Source organism: Hyperoodon ampullatus (assembly GCF_949752795.1).
Source record: "Hyperoodon ampullatus genome assembly, chromosome: 14".
Lineage (NCBI taxonomy): Eukaryota > Metazoa > Chordata > Mammalia > Artiodactyla > Ziphiidae > Hyperoodon > Hyperoodon ampullatus.
Window position 1 is genome coordinate 61,131,536 of NC_136927.1, and position 18,341 is coordinate 61,149,876.

General features: G+C 49.8%; 1 protein-coding gene across 1 annotated transcript in view; it reads left to right on the forward strand.

Annotated features, from left to right (window-relative positions):
• Positions 1-14,319: 14,319 nt before the first annotated feature.
• The window catches only part of ANGPT4 (angiopoietin 4), a gene marked incomplete at both ends in the record, with an annotated part of 39,091 nt that continues 35,069 nt past the window's right edge, over positions 14,320-18,341 (forward strand). Inside the window, one exon of the mRNA XM_079718402.1 lies at positions 14,320-14,628. Within this exon, the coding sequence (XP_079574528.1) occupies positions 14,320-14,628 (309 nt within the window). The remainder of the gene's footprint in view (positions 14,629-18,341) is intronic.

The following is an 18,341-nucleotide window of genomic DNA, read 5'->3' on the forward strand; positions in this document are numbered from 1 at the left end:
AGATCACAGGCCTATGCTCTGCTGCCTCTCTGTGCTGGCCAAGGAGATTGTATTACTAACTTCTCTGTTTTTCTATTATTCTTTTCTTCAGAGGAGGAATTGGAGGCTCAGAGACACGAAGTGACTTTCCCACTGTCTCATAATTATAGTGGAAGAGGTGGAACTCGAACCCAGCTCTGTCTGTAAAGCTGAGCTCAAAACCATGGCATCATGCCACACTCCCTCCTCTCCTGCAGACACACTGCCTCCCTACCCGGGGCATCCCAGTCCTGGCGAGGTCCTGCCACCAGCTCTCCCATTCCCGTGCCAGCCTATGTACCTGGTCCAGATTTGAGCCCAATGCATAGCCCTATCAGGCCTCCCTGAGGTCCCCAGCACCTTCCTGGCTCTGACTACCCCGACTTCTGTGGTAGGTGGGGGTGGGGTGGGGAAGTTACTGGACAGAAAGATGGAGAGCAGCCACCCTGCCCGCCCGGCCAGATCCCAGCCCTGCAGGGGGATGAAGTGACAGACGGGCCATTCCATTCTCATTTGGAGCCCAGATCTTCCTGACACACATACGAGGGAGGTCTTCCTTCTTCACGCCTTCTTCCTTGTGTCAGGCCTTTGCCCCTGCTGTGCCTTCTGCTGGAAGGAGCCTCCTGACCCCATGCCTGAGCAACTCCTCACCACCCTCTAGCCCGACTCAAATGTGCCTTTACAAGGCTGCATTTCCTGACCCTGACTAGGTTGAGACCCTGTTACACTGGCCTGGGGTTCCCTGGAGCCTCCTTCCCAGCATTTGTCACAAATGGATTCATTTTCTGTCCATTTTTTGCTTGGCATCACTTTCTTACACTAAAATATAAACCAGCAAGGATAGCATTTCTCCTTGTTTTTTCCTGAATCCACAGGGCCAAGCATAGTTCTAGGCAAGTAGCAAGTGCTCAATAGATACGTATTAGATGGACGAGTGGATGGATGGATGAATGGACAGATGGAGGCATGGGTGGAGGCATGGATGGATGAATTCTTAGTAGATGGGGAGAGGATGCTTAGGCTCCTTAAGGAAACTCACCCATCCTTATGTTTATTAGAGGGAACAATCTTCACCATCATTTACTATGGTCTTTGGGGCTCTTTTCCTGCATCATTTCCAATCCTTACAAGGGATCACACAATGAGGCAGGTGGTGATTTCCATTTACTGATGAGGTACAGTGCCTTGCACTTTGTTTCAGAGGCAGGCAGTGTTCCAGCACCTTGGTGATCACCCAGAGTCAAGCGTCTTCCTACTGACACTACCTGTTACCATTTTAATCAGCTTCATTAAGGTATAATTTGCATACAATAAAATTCACACATTTATGTTTATAGTTTGTTGTGTTTTAACAAATTTGTACACCTGGGTAGCTACCACTCCGATCCAGAATAGAGCACCTCCATCATCCTAAAATGTTCCTTTGTGATGTTCCTTCCCAGTCAATCTCTACCTTTCAGGCCCCAGCCCAGGCAACCACTGATCTGCTTTCTGTAGCTATAGATTAGATTTATCTTTGCTAGAGTTCCATATGAATGGAATCACTATGAATTCTTTTGTGGTTTTGACTTCTTTCACTTGGCATAATGCTTTTGAGATTCATCTATGTTGTTCTACATAATTCATTCCTTTTTGTTGCTAAGTAGTACTCCACTGTTTGCATGTACTACAATTTGTTTATCCATTCACAAATTGTGACATTTGGTTGTTTTCATTTGAGGGCAATTTTCATTTGGGGGTAATTTTTAATGACGATAATGTTATTCATAGGAATATTTGAATACATATGTGTAGGCATATGTTTTCTTTTCCTTTGGATAAACACCTAAGCAGAGAATTGCTGAGTTGTATGGTAAGTGTATGTTTAACTTTATGAGAAACTGCCAAATTGTTTTCCAAAGTGGCCGAACCAGTTTGCATTCCCACCAGCAATGAATGGGAGTTCCAACTGCTCTGCATCTTCACCAGCATCTGTTGTCAGTCTTTTTTTTTTTTTGCGGTATGTGGGCCTCTCACTGTTGTGGCCTCTCCCGTTGCGGAGCACAGGCTCTGGACGCACAGGCCCAGCGGCCATGGCTCACGGGCCCAGCCGCTCCGCGGCATGTGGGATCTTCCCAGACCGGGGCACGAACCCGTCTCCCCTGCATCGGCAGGCAGACTCTCAACCACTGCGCCACCAGGGAAGCCCTGTTGTCAGTCTTTTTGATTGTAGTCATTTGGTGAATATGTAGTAGCATCTCACTGTGGCTTTAATTTGCATTTCCCTAATGACTTTTCATGTGCTTATTTGCCATTTGTATCTCTTTCTTCATTGAGAGTTTTTGTTCAAAACTTTAGCCCATATTTTTGGGGGGTTGTTTGTTTTTTTATTCTTGAGTTTTGAGATTTCTTTATATACCCTGGATATAAATCCTTTATCAGATAAATGTTTTGCAAATATTTTCTCCTCATCTGTGACTTGCCTTTTCATTATTTTAATCGTGTCTTAGAGGAATAAAAGCAATTAACTTTAATGATGTTCAGTTCATCAATCTCTTATCTATATGTCTGTTTTTGTGCCAATACCACACTGTTTTGTCAATTTATCAATCTTTTCTCTTATGATTCATGCTTTTGGCGTCCTTAGAAATCTTGGCTGAAGTTGTTTTTGTAACTTAATATATCATGGATCTTTCCAACAACCTCACTTTTAATAGCTCCTTGGTTTTTTCAGCCCACGAACTTGCTACAGTTTCTTATTCCCCTTCTGGAAGAGGAGTCCAGGCAGAGGGCCTCTAAATCCCCAAAGCTGGACCTGTGGAGCCTCCTTCCCGTCTCTACAAATGCCATCTCCTTGGAAAAGCCACACACACATCCCCCTAGTCATCCAGCTCTGTGAGGAGGGGCCGTTTTGTCCACAGTCCTTCCTTGTTGCCTAGAGAGAAGTGCTGGGCATACAGTAGGCATGTGGTAAATAAAATAAGCAGGAAAATAAATAATAAAAATAAGTGAATGAATATTGTATGTGGATCACTGAGCAGTGTGCCTGGTGCACAGAAAATCTCACTAAACAGACACTGTGATGACTGCAAGAGGGAACCTTCATTGACTGTTGTATTAGCTAGTGTAAGTTGGTGAATTAGTTTCCTGGGGCTGCCATAACAAAGTACAGCAAACCTGGTGGCTTCAAACAACAGAAATGGATTTTCTCACAGCTCTGGGAGCTAGAAATCAAGGTATCAGCAGGGCCATGTTTTCTCAGACACTCTGGGTAGATCCTTCCTAGCCTCTGGTTTCCAGTGATGGCCATCAATCCTTGGCGTTCCTTGGCTTGCAACTGCCTCACTACAATCTCTGCCTCCACCTTCACATGGTGTTCTGCCCTGGTATTGAAGCTGAGCAGTACCCTGTGGGGCCTTTGCAGGTACAAAAGCCCCTCTGTGTTCCCCGTTTCTTATTTGTAGAAAAAAGCCTTTAGTCTCCTAGGCCTTCCCCGAGTTCCAAAGAGCAGACACATTCGGTTACTAATTAGGGAAGTGAGGGAGTGCAGAAACAAACAAGGCAAGCAAGAAAAGTGATGATAGCTCAGACAATGGTTCAGTGATAAAACAGAGTCCTAGTTCCTCCTCAAGGGATGTACATAACAATCTGACGACCCCCACCCAGGTGGAAGATGGTGACTACATGCTGACCCCAGACTGGTTGGAAACAGAAGGTTGATGATTAAGATTCCTGCAACCATCACCCCAAATGTTGCCTTTAAAAACCCTTCCCTAAAAGCCAGTGGGGAGTTCGGGTCTTTTGAGCATGCACTGCCCATTCTCCTTGCTTTGCGCCCTGCAGTAAACACTGTACTTTCCTTCACCACAACTCAGTGTCAATAGATTGACTTTGCTGCCCAGGGGCTAGTGGACCTGAATTCCATATGGTAACAGTATCTTCACATCATCTTCTTATGAGGACACCAGGCATATTGGATTAAGGGCCCACCCTACTCCAGTATGACCTCATCTTAACTAATTACCTCTGCAATGCCCCTTTTTCCAAATAAGGTCACACTTTGAGGTACTGGGGTTAGGACTTCAACATATATTTTGAGGGACACAGGTCAGCCTAAAATAGTTGTTATGCTGCCATAACAAACAGCACAGTACAACAAAGGTTTTTTTCGTCTTTCTCCTCCTCCTTGTCCCCAGTGGGGATCAGCAGGTAAGCTCGTGGAAACCTCACTGGGACCACGAATTTTGACCATTTGATGTTGCTGCTGTCTTAACACAAGGCTTCAGTTTCTCTGCAATAAGGAAAGGTAGCAGAGAATCCCACAGTGGTTCTTAAAAGTGTCCAGTCACATTCTGTGGTCAAAGCAAGTCACGTGGCCATGCGTAACTTCAAGAAGGAGTGTCCTGGGAGGAGAAGAGACCTGGAAATCTAGCACTAGGGATGTTTACTTAAGTGATCATCAAATACTTAAATTATCATGTTTGTCTTTACATTTGAATAGCGATACCCTCCAGAAAACCTGGAAGGATGAGGAAGTTTTGGATAAAGAGGGGCAGCAGGGAGAACAAAGGGGACATAAGAAAAGTCACAAGTCTAAGACCACCAGGACATGAAAGAGAACCTGTCAGGTACCAAGTCCTCACTGGGTGATACTGACATGCACCATCTCATTCAATCATCACAACGACTTTGAGGGATAGATATTAACCCCCATTTTACTGAAGAGGAATTGAGACTCAGCAACCTGCCTAAGATACACAGCCTTAATGAGCTGAGCAAAGGGAAAACCTGACTGGATCTGCATCAGCTTTTAGTATCTCACAAATCATTCCCAAATTCAGTGGCTTAACACAACAAATATTTACTATCCCCACCTTTCTGTGAGTCAACTGGACAATTCTTCTGGTCTGAAATGTGTGGTCTAGGATGTCTTCAGCTGGCCTGGTGGTCAAGGATGGCCTCACTCATCTGGGGGTTGGTTCAATGTCAGCTGAGGTGATAGGATGACTTGACCACATGTCCATCATCATCCAGCAGGCTAGCTGGGGCTCACTCACACTGTGGTCCCAGGATTCCAGGTGAGTGAGAGAGCAAGCCCCAGGGCACAGTCTCTTTCAAGCTTCGGAGCCTCACATTTGAAGGGGTCCCATTGGCCAAAGCAAGTCACATGACCAAAGCCTGCTTCGAGGGGTGGTAACATAGACTCCACCTCTTAAAGGGAGGAGCTGGGAAGTCACATTGCAAAGAAGCGTGCTTACAGGGACCGGAATCTGTGGCCAGTTTTGCAATCCACCCCAAAACAAAGCCCAGTGTCCAACAACAGAGAATGAATTAAGAAAACCTTGGCTGCACCAGTGGAGGCTTACGCCACCATTAAACATGTGCTTATAGAAGAACCTTCTGCTGTAGAAAGTACTTCATAATACATAGAGTGTTAAGTAGGAAACACAGGCTACAAAATTATGTGTACATAATTTCACGTTGATTTCACAGCCATCAGATTGCCACAAAAGTAAAGCCTGACAATACCAAGGGATGGCAGGAGTGCTGAGCAGCAGAGACTCTCCTGCCTGCTGGTGGGTGGTACCTCAGTGCAGCCTCTTGGAAGCACAGACTGGAAATCTACTCAGGCTGGCAATGCACATACCCCACATCCCAGGAGGAGCACCCCTCCATTAATACCCTAGAGAAGTGCTTGCTCATGGTACAGGGCTAGCGTATAAGAAAGCCACAGAACTCGTTAGGAACTACAGAAGGATTGAGTCAACCCAAATGTCCATCCGCAGAGGCTGAATAAATAAAGAGTAGTGTGATTATTGACGCAATGCTGCACAGCAGTGAAAAGAAGATGACCCCAGTCACGGGATCTATCTGTGAAATTTGTATAGATCTGGAAAACATGGTGTGCACGCAGGACATTGCTTACAGCTTAATAGCATATGTTTGAGTTTTGGAAACACAGAAATAGTATCATTATTTATGGTTACATACATATGGACCTGTGGGCAGGGAGAAGAGAAAATGAGACTGGGAGGAGGATGTAAGGGACGCTAACTTAACCTGTAACAATATTTCATTTCTTTAAAAAAATCTGGGAAAATTTGCAAAATGTGGACAGATGCCCATTTGGAGTGATGGGTATATGGGGTTGTATTATATTACCCTGTGCATTTTTTATATTTTGTTTTTCAAAAAGTAACACCAATGTAAGTAAAACAAATTTTGTAATGGCTTAGAAATGTTCCTTTGAGGTTCTGGAAGATTTTTTGTTTTGGGGGATTGCTAGAAAAACACCCCAAAATATACGTGTCTGTATGTAGAGAGAAATAATTGGGGGAAAAATACTCCAAAATGTTAGCTGTGGTTTTGCCTCTGGCTGGTGAGAGCACAAGCAACATTTATTTTTTTTCCCTCTTGCTAAGTATATATTTTCTGACTTTTCTATGAGGGACATACTGTGCTCGTTTAATAAAAACAAACAAAATGCAGAGGGGCCTGATGGTTCTCTGGGTCACAGGCTCCCCTGGGCCTCCAGGGGGTGCCAGGTTCCAAAATAGATCTGCCCTTCGACCTGGCAGCCTCACTCTTCACGTCCTGCAGCGAGTGCCAGGCGTGGGCTCAGAGGCAGTGGGGCTCCCCAGGCCTGAGAAAGGATGGATACGGATAGTGGCCCAGCCTGAGTGACACAGCTAAGAGGTGCGTGTCCTCCACCCTGGTCCCCTCAAACTCTGGGGTAGCAGAGTCAGGCCTGCCTTTGTTCAGAGGGGAAGCCGAGGCCAGAGGGGATACCCCAGGGAGAGGCAAGTGTCGCTAACAGCAGAGAGAGCTCTGTCCGAGGCCCGTCTGGCTGGGACTGGACTGAGTGCTGATATGCTGGGTGGCTTTGGACAAATCCCAGAGCGTTTCTGGGCCAATTTTTCTGGCAGCCCCGATGGAAATAATCCCACTTCCTGCTGCACCTTTAGCCATTAGAAGGGCTGAAGGACATTTTCATGCAAAGAGATGCTGGATCCTTCCCATAATAGCAGGGATAATAATAACAGCTACCAACTATTAAGCACTTTTGTGCTAAACACTTAAATGGCATTTTCTCATCCTGTCCTTCTTTGGCAGATTATATTTTCCAAAAATGGCCACATCTCCCGTCCCACATGCTCTTCCAAAACTTTGCCACTCTCCATTAAGAGGTAGTCTATTCCCTTGCTTCTTGAACTTGGATGGGACTGTGTGAGCTGGCCTTGCATGATTCATGAGGCTAGGTCATAAAGGTCATGTGCTTTCTGCCTGATTCTCTTGAGATGCTCCCCCTTGATAGCCAGCCACCACGTCGTGAGGACCACCCCGCCCCATGACATGCGGAGGCCGTACGTAGTCTTTAGGGCTGACAGCCCCAGCTGAGGTCTCAGCTATATGAATGGATGAGCTTGCAGATGATTCCAGGCTCTAGCCTTCAAGCTGTCCCAGCTGATGTCGAATGGAGTCATGTCAAGCTGTCCCTGCTAAATCTGGCCCAAACTGCACGTTTATGAGTAAAATAGGTGTTGCCATTGCTTTAAACGGCTAAGTGTTGGGTGTTTTATTACACAACCCTGGGAACTGGAAGCCCCCTCCCCAAATCACCTTGCTAATGAGGGACAGCTCTCTCAATATATAGATGAAGAAACCAAGTCTCACCTACTAAAATGGAATCAAGATTCAGTACCATGAGTGGGGAACTCTTAATTGATAAGTGTGGGTCACAGGAGTGACCTCAATACCTAGCCTGGGTCCTCCTGATCCGTCAGCTGTGTTGTGGCTCTAGGTTTGGGGTGGCAGAAAGCAGAGGCAGGGAACAGTTGACAGACTTGTCTTGAGTGGGAGGTCTCACGGTGGGGGGGCACCATGATTCCCGCTCCAAAGATCTCCCCCTTGGCCTCCTGAGGACACTGACAGACCATCCCCCCGGTGGTCAGCAACCCCAGAGCTTCCTGCCAAGACTCGCCCCGTTGCAATCAGCAGCCCTAGCAGATGCCATGCCAAGTTCTCAGGGATGTGGGGAGTAGAGAACAAGAGGCTTGGGGCACTTCAGGCTGCCCACTTGCAACCTTCAATTATCACCCTGGGTGTTGAAATGTAGGCAGCTGAAAAAGGAGGTGGGCGGGGGAAGTGCTGGATTGTGGAGATGAAGCCAGGAGTAGGAGACTCAGACTGGTGACTAAATCCTCTTCTTTGGATCCAAAATCAGTAAGTGACTCCCCAAGAATGATCCCGTTTTCCCCACCTTTGTTCCCCGGAGCAGAAAGAGCCATACTTCCAGGAGAATCGACCCCAGTGTGTGACTTGGGGCAAAGTTGCCTCATGAGCTAAATGCGAGGTGAGAACCCGTGGTATCCCTGGTTATGCCAAGGCTCCCCTGGCTGGGGGCGGGGGGACAGGAAGCCAGTTCGCTTGGTGAGTGACTAGGATGGGGAAGCAGTGGGCAGGTGGTCTGTGCCCATCAACATCCATCTCCCTTCTGGTCTCTCTACCCCAGGTTTCCTTGAGACCCACCCTACCCTTCCCTCAATCCCTTTGGGTCCCATGAGGTTGACCCATGAGGCACATGGCCCAGCCTGACCTACCAGAGTACCTCATCCCTCTGGCTACAGTAGTTGGTTCAGGAGTGCCCATGTGACCCAAGCCAGAACTTTCCCAAGAGCTGTCAGGAAAGGGGTACTCCATTTCTGGGGGTGTGGCTAAGTTGATAGATTAGATCTACCCTCATCAGTGGTAGAGGTGATGGTGGTGAGGACTGTCTGGCGATAAACTAACAGAGGAAAACAAGAACCTAGAGCTAGAGAAAAGGGGGAAAAAAAGAATTCCTAATATCAACTGAGCACCTGGACCCAGGCTATGCCTGAAGCCATATACCCCTACACTTTTCAGTTACATCGGCCAATAAGTTCTCTTTTTGCACAAGACATTTGAGCAAAAGCCAAAGTCTCCAGAAGGATATGAATATTTTCTCCACGTTCTGGCTCCACTGCAGCAGCAGGCCAGCAAAGGGAAAATAAACTAGGGGTAGAGGGGTTGTTTTAAGTATTTGGAGGCAAGGTACGTGAAATACCCCCAACAGAAACTTCCTGCTTCCCTTGCCCTGGAAAGGGTGATTTCCTTAGTCTCTACCTTGGGACTGCAGCTCCATTCCCCACACCAAAGTGGAGACTATTTATTCAACACTCTTGAGAACTTACTATGCAGTTGACCTTAGGAGAGGCAACAGACACAGAAATGGAAACTGTGGCTGATGCCCTGAAAGAGTTTTCAAACCAGAGGGGGATAAAGGCATACAAACAAGGCTTTATAATACAGGGTGAGAGCTTTGATGGGGAAGCACAGGCAGGGGGCCCTGGGGTCCCAGAGGAAGAGGGCCTATTTCCACCAAAGGAGGGAAGCTGACGGGGAAGGCTTCCCAGAGAAGGTGATGGCTGAGATAAGACCCAGAAGACAGGTAGAAGGAAGCCCGTGAATAAATGTGAGGAGGACTGTCCAAGCAGAGTGACTACAAAAACAAAGGAACTGAGGCTGAAGATAGCAGAGAGAGTGTTGGAAATTAAAACCAATTCTTCATCACAAGGTACCAAGTCCTAGGATAAGAGTGGTGAGGCTGGAGGCCAGATCCTGCAGAGATTTATAAACCATGTAAAGAATTTGGAGTTTAAAACTGAAGGGTCTTAAGCAAAGGAGTCAAGAGCTGGATTTGTGTCTTAGAAAAATCACTGACTGCAGCATCAAAGATGGATTAACAGGAGTTCAGTTCTGAGGCTGTTATTCTCCCTTTGGCTAGGGATGAAGACACTGGGCTAAAAGAGTGACAGTGGGGGGAATGATGACATCATTGAGCTGGCATTTATTGAGCCAGACTCATATGTGCCAGACTCCGTGTTAAGCCTTTACAAGGATAAGCTTTTTAATCCTTTTAACAACCCTACCAGGTAATTGCTAGTATCAACCCCATTTGACAGAAGAGAAAACTGAGGCACAAACAGGTTAAGCAAATTGGCCTAGACCATACATTTGGGAGATGGGAAAGCCAGAATTCCAACCCAGACAGGCTGGCTCCAGTACGCCCAGAACAGTGAAGAGGGGCAGAAGGGAGAAATATTTAAAGGATCATGTTGGCAGAACAGGTCCGATTGGATGGCAAGTGGGGTTGGGGGTGGGGTGGGGCCTTGTGTCTCCCTGGCAGGACCGGCTACATAATTTGAGGGGCCCAGTGCAAAATGAAAGGGCTGGACCCTTTGTTCAGAACTTATTAAGAATCTAAAGATGGTGACAGCAGAGCATTACACCAAGTGTGGGACCCTTCTAAGCGTGGGGCCCTGTATGACTACACAGAGATCACACAGCCATGAAGCCAGCCGGCCCTGCTTCCAGGTTTCTGGTCCAGGTGCCTGGTCAAGGTGGGGCAATTCCCAGGGATGGAAGAATCCAGAAGAAGTTCATTTGGAGTGGAGTAGCAGAGGAGAAAATGAGGAGCTCCGTTTGAGACCTAGGAGGTCACGTCCAGAAGGCGAATGGGTCTGGTGCTCAGGAGGGAATTCAGGGCGAGGAGTCCACAACACAGAGCACGCTGTTTACCAAAGACCCTTCAGGTCCAAAGTTCAACGTTGCCTCTAGGCTCCCTGAGCTCGCTAACTGACCCCAGATGGCATCTTTCCAGTTTCCTCTCTGGGTCTAGGCACCAGCTCCCCCTGCCTGCTGCCACCTGGGCACTTGCTGCTTCTTGTGGGACTGGCTGATTCCCATTTCCCAGAATGCCAAGAGGCCACTTTGTAAAACCTCTGTCTCCTAGCTAGACTTATGCCCAGACTACCTCGACACTGGCCCTGAGGCCCTGTGTTCAAAGATTCTCAGTGGCCTGACAGTTTGTAAACGTTCCCTAGAGCTCTCCTCTGTGAGATCTCAGGAGACCTGGTGGAGCCTGTCTACGCCCTCCGCCCTCCGACTGAGGAGGTAGCTTTGGCCCCAAATGGTGATCTGCCCGAGGCCTCCCAGCGTTGTGCCAGCTGGGACTTGCCCTGGTGCCACAGCCCCATGGCAGCTCCACGGCATCCCACCTCCTGCCCCCCATCAGTCCAATGGGGAGAGCCTGGCTCAAGCATTCATTCCCTCATTTATTCACTCATTCATTCATCTGACAGATATTTATTTACTGAGAACATACTGTATATCAAATGCTGGGAACAGAGGGAGATAAGTAATTACACAAGTAATTAACCTCTGAGCACCTTGAGGAAGGTTAAGATAAAGGGGTAGGGCTCCAAGAGGGGCCGGTCTGGTTTGAACAGGGCTGAGGGGGCCGTGTAATGATGTGTCAGTTCTCCGGCCTGTAGCATTTCCCAGAGGCGGCTACGCTAACGCACTTCCCGTCCTGCAAGCTCCTCTTGTGACAATGACACTCCTCCATCAAGGGATGGTGTCTACATTCCTGCCTTGAACCTGGGCAGACCCCAACCAATAGCATAAGGTAGAGCTTCCACTGAATGCCTTCCGAGGCTAGGTCATAAAAGGCAATGTAACTTCCACCTGGCTCTCTGAGGACATGTGCCTTTGTAGCCGCCATGCTGGAGACACCACCATGTGGAGTGAGGAGTATGCCCAGATACTGGCAGGTGAGAGAAGCCTTCAGGATGACCTTGGCTCAGAGCCACCATCTGATTTCAACTTCATGAGAGAATGGAACAGACTGTCCAGCTGAGCTGCTCCTGAATTCCTGACCCACAGAAACCCTGAGAGATACTACGTGGTTATTTTTGTTTTAAACCACTAAGTGTTGGGGTCATTTTCTGGCAGCCATAGTAACTGGAACACTGATGAAAGGTGGGGGTGAGGGCATGTGGACAGCAGTGTTCTGGACAGAGAAAGCAGCATATGCAAAGGTCCTGAGGTGAGAAGGAGGTGCTACAATGAAGGTGCAGAGATTGGCAGGGCCATCTCCCAGGCTTTCCAGAACTCTTCTTTTGATTCTACCTGCATTTCTCCTGTGAACAGACAATCCTATTTCCTCTTCTGTGCAGAGAGCCATTCTGTGTTAGTGCAATTATGGGGCCCATGTCTATTTAATTAAGCCCTGGGTAGGGGCGGGTAGAAATTAACATTCATTCTTTCTTTCAATCAATAAGATTAAATGCATTGCCTGTGCCAGGGGCTTCCCTTGTCATATTGGTGCCCACGAGGAGGTGTTAATGCTCCCTCCGGTGCACAGATGAGGAGGCTAAGGCTGAGGGGCAGGTGTCCTCACACACTGCCTTGACAGGTACGTGGGAGGAAGTGGAATGCACTCTAGGGCCAGCATGGCTGTTGAGCCTGCCCACCTTCACCACTTCCGGGTCAAGCCCCTCCAGGCTGTGTGACTTTGGACAATTCACTTTCCTTCTCTGGGTTTCAGTTTTCTCCTCTGTAAAATGGGGAGGATAATAATGCTGGCCTTACTGAGATTATCTCGAGGCTCAACCTACACAATCTTAACGATAGCTGCCCTTACTCTGGGCTCATCTGCGCCCGGCACTGTGATAAACTTGTCTTACATTAACATTCTTCTTTCTTGCAAGGGCAGAGGTGTTGTTACCCCCTTTACAGTGGAGACAGTGGAGGCAGCGGTGGGCAAGCAGGGCTCCGTGAATGCTGGTGGCTGATGACCAGCTGCCTTTCCTTTTCCTGCCAAAGCCTCACACACCTGGTTTCATGTTCTCAGTCCCCCGGATGAGCCCCTACTTTGCTGCTGTCCCAAGCAGCCTGCCCACTTCAAAACTCCGTCAGGATTTGGGAAGACAAAGGGAAAAAAACAATACCAAACAGCCGGATAAGCCCCCACTCTGGGAAAACAAGCAGAGAAAGCCAGAAGGCAGCCCACACAGGAGGGGCCCAACCAACTCCTGGGCACCTTCTGTCCAGCAACCAGGTCCCCCAAGGACAAATCCTTGCCCCTGTGGTGTTTACATTCCAGCAGGGTGGGGGAGGGGAGGTACATAATAACTGACACTGATGACAACAACAACCAAAAGCATTTATTTAGCGCTCACCTTGTGCCAGCGCTGCTGTAACTCATAATTTTCACACCCTGTGAAGTGCATGGTATTATTTCTCTCTGTTCACCAAGAGGAAATGGAAGCACAGAGAGGTTAAGCAACTTGCCCAAAGTCACACAGCTGATAAGTGGTGGAGCCAGGATTTGAATCAGTAAACAAGTTAACAAGTAAATCAAAAATTCCTCAGTCCCCACGCACAGAACTCATATACATTCCTCATGCAAGAGATGGGGTTTACCCAGCTTACACACCAGGGTATGGAAGCCGAGAGAGGTGAAGTTGCCCACCCAAGGTCTCAGGGCCAGTAGTTGGGGCAGGAGGATTTAGAGCCAGATGCCGCTAACTCGGGAGCTGGTCAAGACACTGCTGCACCCCAAGCTCTTCTCCCCAAAATCTACTTCTCCACTCCAGCCAAAGGCGGCCCTAGAACAATCTGCCCCAAGACAGGACAATCTCTCATTACTGTCACAGCAATGGAGCCAGGGCAACCTTAAGGCCCAATGTCCCTCCAGGCCCTGAGGGAGAAAGGAGGATGGGAGCCTGCTCCGGCTGGGGCGCCCACTTCCCTGGCTTTGCAAGGATGTTCTCTGTCTCTAGAAACAGACTGAACTGGCTGCCTCCTCCCCAGCCTCACCCGGCTGCCCCCCTCCCCTTTGCTCCGTGTAAGGTCACTTCACTGTGTTTCAAGGCTAACTGGGAATCAAAGGGGGGAAGGTGGAGCGGGGAGAGAAGGGGAAGGCGTTGGGGGCTGAAATTTGAGATCCCAGCCTCCCTGTGGGGGGAGGTTGGAGAGAGAGACACCGAGAGACAGAGACAGGAAGAGAGAATTCAGTTGCCTTTGGTTTTCCAAAGCGGGCAGCTTGGGGGTTTGTGTGTCTGTTGTTTTCTTTCCTCCGCTCAGGCAGGGAGGCCAGGCCTCCCCTGGATAATCCAAGGACTCAGAGGCGAGGCAGGCAAGCCAGTGCAGGGACACAGCAGTGTGCGGACAAGAGTGAGGAGGCAGGAAGGGAAAGGGGGAAGAAGAGAGGTGAGGGGGTGTCTGGGGCGGGATCCTGAGGCGGTGGGAGGAAGCGGAGCAGCTGTGGTATTTGGAGCAAGTATAAATAGCCGCCTGGACGGAGCTTGGCCAAACAGGGCTTTGCAGCTGCAGCGGCTGTGCAGGCGGGACTGGCCACTGTGGGCCACGGTGGGTGCAAACTGGGCAGGGAGACAGGCGGTGGACAGGCACGGCCCCTGGGCTCTGACCTGACACACCTCGCCATCACATCTCTGGATGCCTTCCTGGCCAGCCATGCTGCTGAGTGGCCTCCTCCTCGTGGTGGCCACCACGACGGTGGCCCAGCGGAGGGGGCAGGAGGCCGGCGGGCGCCGCCGGGCACACCGAGTCCAGCACGGCCAGTGCAGCTACACCTTCGTGCTGCCTGAGCCTGAGCCCTGCCCACGCGAGCCCGAGGCCTTCGGGGGCTCCAACAGCCTCCAGAGGGACTCCCCGGCAGCCGCACTGAACCTAGGGGACTGGCCGACCCAGCGGGTACGACAGCTGGAAAAAATGCTAGAGAACAACACACAGTGGCTGCAGAAGGTAAGGGTTGGGCCTGCAGGGGGGCGGTGCGCAGCGAGCAGCAGGTGAAACATCTACCCCAGAGGCCTGCCCTGGACACAGATGGCCAGATTGATAGGCCCTTTGTCTCCGAATTGTAAGGGTTGGGATGATGAGGCCCAGAAAGAGAGGAGCCTGAGGCCACACAGCAAGACTGGGTGGAGTCAGAGCTGGAAACCTGACTCCCTAACTGCCATTCATTCATTCATCCGATTAAGGGCCAGGCCCAACCTAGGCACTGGGGATACAACAGTAAAGAGAACCGTACATCCCCATCTGGACTAGTGGAAGAAAGAGGCAATAAAGAGATGAACAATAAATATCTATTCTGTCAGATGGTGAAGCAAAATGAAAAAGGGGAAAAGGCAAGGAATGACCAGAGGTGACTATTTGAGGTCAGATAATCCGAGAGGACTTCTCGGAGGAGGTGACGTTTGAGCCCAGAGAACAAGCGAAGTGATGAGGCAACCCAGGAAGGTATCTGGTGGGAGGGCATTCCTGGCAAAGGGATCAGTAAGTACAAAGGCTGTGTGGTGGGAATGTAGGTGGGTTACCTGGGGAACAGCAGGGCGGCCAGTGTGGCTGGAGCAGAAAGGAGGAGGACAGAGGGGTGAGGGACAAAATCCGAGAGATGAGGGGAGGGCAGACCATGTCGGGCCTTGGAGGCCACTGGGAAGGATTTTGGCTCTTTCTCTGAGCATCACGGGAGCCATTGCAGGGTTTTGAGCAGGTGAGAAACACCTGATTTAGTTTTAACAGAATAAACTGTAGGAGAAGATTCGATGCTGGGAGCCCAAGGAAGAGACCACTGCAGCCACCAGGCAAGAAGTGATGGAGGTGTGGAGCAGGACAGGGCTGGGGGAGGGGGTGTGGCCATCAGGTTCTAGTATATTCTGAAGAGGGCGCGAATGGACTCTGCTGATGAACTGAATACGGCGTGGCAGAGATCAAGGAGTTGAGGACCCCACTGCCATTTTGGCCCAAGGCCAGGGCCACTCTAGGGTCTCCTGTCCTCATACTTTCAGCAGACACTCTGAGCACCCTCCATGTGCCAGGCCCTAGGCAAGACACTGAGGTACAGAGGTGAACGAGGCAGTTTTGGCCCTGGGTGGGGTGGGGGCGGGAAAGGCATCCTGTGGCGTCCAAGATGGGGAGCAGTCCCTCCTTACCCATGGTTTCCAAATTTTTCAAATCATTTGCCCGATCAGCAAACAATGCTTCGCTCCCGCAATACACGCATATTTATTTAGAATTTATGCACATGCACCCATATTAATATAATATGTACAGGGTATGAGACAAATGAAAATGGAACTTTAAGAAGATAAGATATGACATCATCTAAACTGAAGTTCTGGTGGTTTCCTCCTGTTTTCCAAAGGATTGTCTTCTGCATACCCTGGGTTGATCCATCCCCCAGGTGGAGAGGTTGCACTATATGTATCTAATCAAGCTGATTTGTGCACACACTCGAATACACACTTAACCTCCTGTTTCATGCCTGCCCTGGCCATCTATCTCCCTAGCCCCCCACTCACCATCTTCCCATAGTCCCTCCCTACTTGCCCTCCACCCCTCCTGCCCTGCAGCACTTCCAGCTGCCACCATCCCACCCCTGGATCCCCCTTCAAGGGAGCTCTTGGCCTCATACGCCACAGCCCAACCCAGGGAGCTCCATGCTGCCTTGAAATCTGTGTGTGTCTCTTCAGGCAGCTGTTTCCAGTTCCATAAGGGTCATGCCAAACCTCACCTCCTCCTCAGGCTTCCATCTTCACCCCCTGCCCATCCTCTCACCAGACCATGGACCTCCTACTTCAAAAAGAAATGGGGCCTGCCCCACACTTGCAGATTCACCCGTGTACCCACCAGTCCCCAGGGCCTTTCTCTGGCTCAGAGGGAAGTGTTCCTCCATGAGCCAAGGCCACTCTTCCCTACCTGTGGGTCCCATCCCTTGCAGCCCCTCAACCTCCTCAAACCAACCATGCCCTCCTGTGTCTCTAACAACACCTCCCTCTCTGCTGTTCCTTCCCTTCAGTCCTTAATTGCATCCAAGTATCTCCCATGTTAAAAAAGAAAGAGAAAGAAGAGAATGAGGAAGAAGCAGAACAAGCCCCTTCTCCAACCCCCACACCCTCTGACGTCTGGCCTGGCTCTCAGAAATCCACAAGCTCTGCCTCCACTTCCTCCTCCATTCCCTCCTTTCCCTAAGTAGCCTCCCACTTCCCACTTCCCACTTCCCACATCCAATGGCCACGGCTCAGTCTTCATCTTACTTGACTTCTTGGCAAATTTAATATTGCTGACCAATATCATCCTTCTAGAAACAGTCTCCATCAGCCAGTCCTCAGCTGCTACTCCGACTACTTTCCCTACCTCCACCCAGGACCAGCCACCTCCATCTCCTACCTGTATGGTCATCGTGGCCACTGCCCTGGGCTCCATTTCCATCCTGACCCCCATAGTTCATTCTGCACTCAGCAGACAGAGGGGTCCCGTTAAAACCTAAGCTAGATCCTCTCTTCAAAACCCTCCTGGGACTCCCATTCTCTTTAGTTATTCTCCTATTGAACAAAAATCCTTACAGCTTGGAACACCCCTCACCCAGACACTTCTGTGTCTCACTCCTGACCCATCTCAGGTCTAGTGCTTAAATGTCACCTCCTCAGAAAGGCCCTGCCTGTCCACCCCATTCAAAATAGCCACAATCCTTCTGCCACTCTCTGTCCCTTTACTCAGCTTTGGTTTTCTCCCTTAACACCTACCACCACCTGTTCTTAAAAGCATTTCTTTTGGTCTGTGAGCCCCAAGAAGGGAGGAGCCATGTCTGTTTTGTTCACTACTGGGTTCCCAGGGCCTAGAACAGTGCCTGGTACATAGTAGGTGCTCAACACATGTCTGTTGAATGGATGAATGCATGGATGCACAAGGGTCCTCCAATCTCTCAGGCCACTCCTGCTCCTCCCCCCACCCTGAAATGTTGGAGTTTCCTAGGACACAGTCTCCATTCTTTGCTTCTTCTCACACTTCGTGGTACAACCCACAGGGCTGCCCCTGTCACTTCCAGCAGCACCGTCTCCAACCTGCCCCCCAGTGACAGACACCAAACCAACATCTGATGGGCTCCTGATCTCCTCTCCGAGGGCTCACAGTGTCTCAACTCCAAAGCTGCCTGAAACTCAGCTCTTCCCTCCCCTGCCCACCTATGCTGTTGAAGACATTACCACCCAGCCAGTAGGTCACCTATGGCCCTGGGGTGTCCTTCACCCCCAACTCACCCCCAGGCAGCAGGTCCCATCCATCCTGTTGCCCCAGCTTCTCAGGCCATCCTCCTGTCTTCCTGGCCACTGCCCTGGCTCAGGTTTTGTCACCTCTCCTGTGGACACTTCTCTCACCTCCCACCTGCTTTTTCTCCCCCAGGTCTCACCCTCTCATCCATCTTTGACTCCCCTGGGTGTCTAGTGCTTGGATAACATTGGCTGAGCCAAATGATGGATTTAAACCAGTGGTTTTCAGGTTAGAAGGTCACCCACCTCGCCTCTTTATCTGGCAGTGGAGTGTCCTCTCCAGGTATCTGTCCACATAGCCTGATAATCCCAGGCAGGGGTCACCATGGAGCACCATGGGGCTAAAGAGTACTGATGTGGGAATCAGGTGGACCTGAGTTCACATCCCGGCCCCAGCCACGTGGCTGTTGA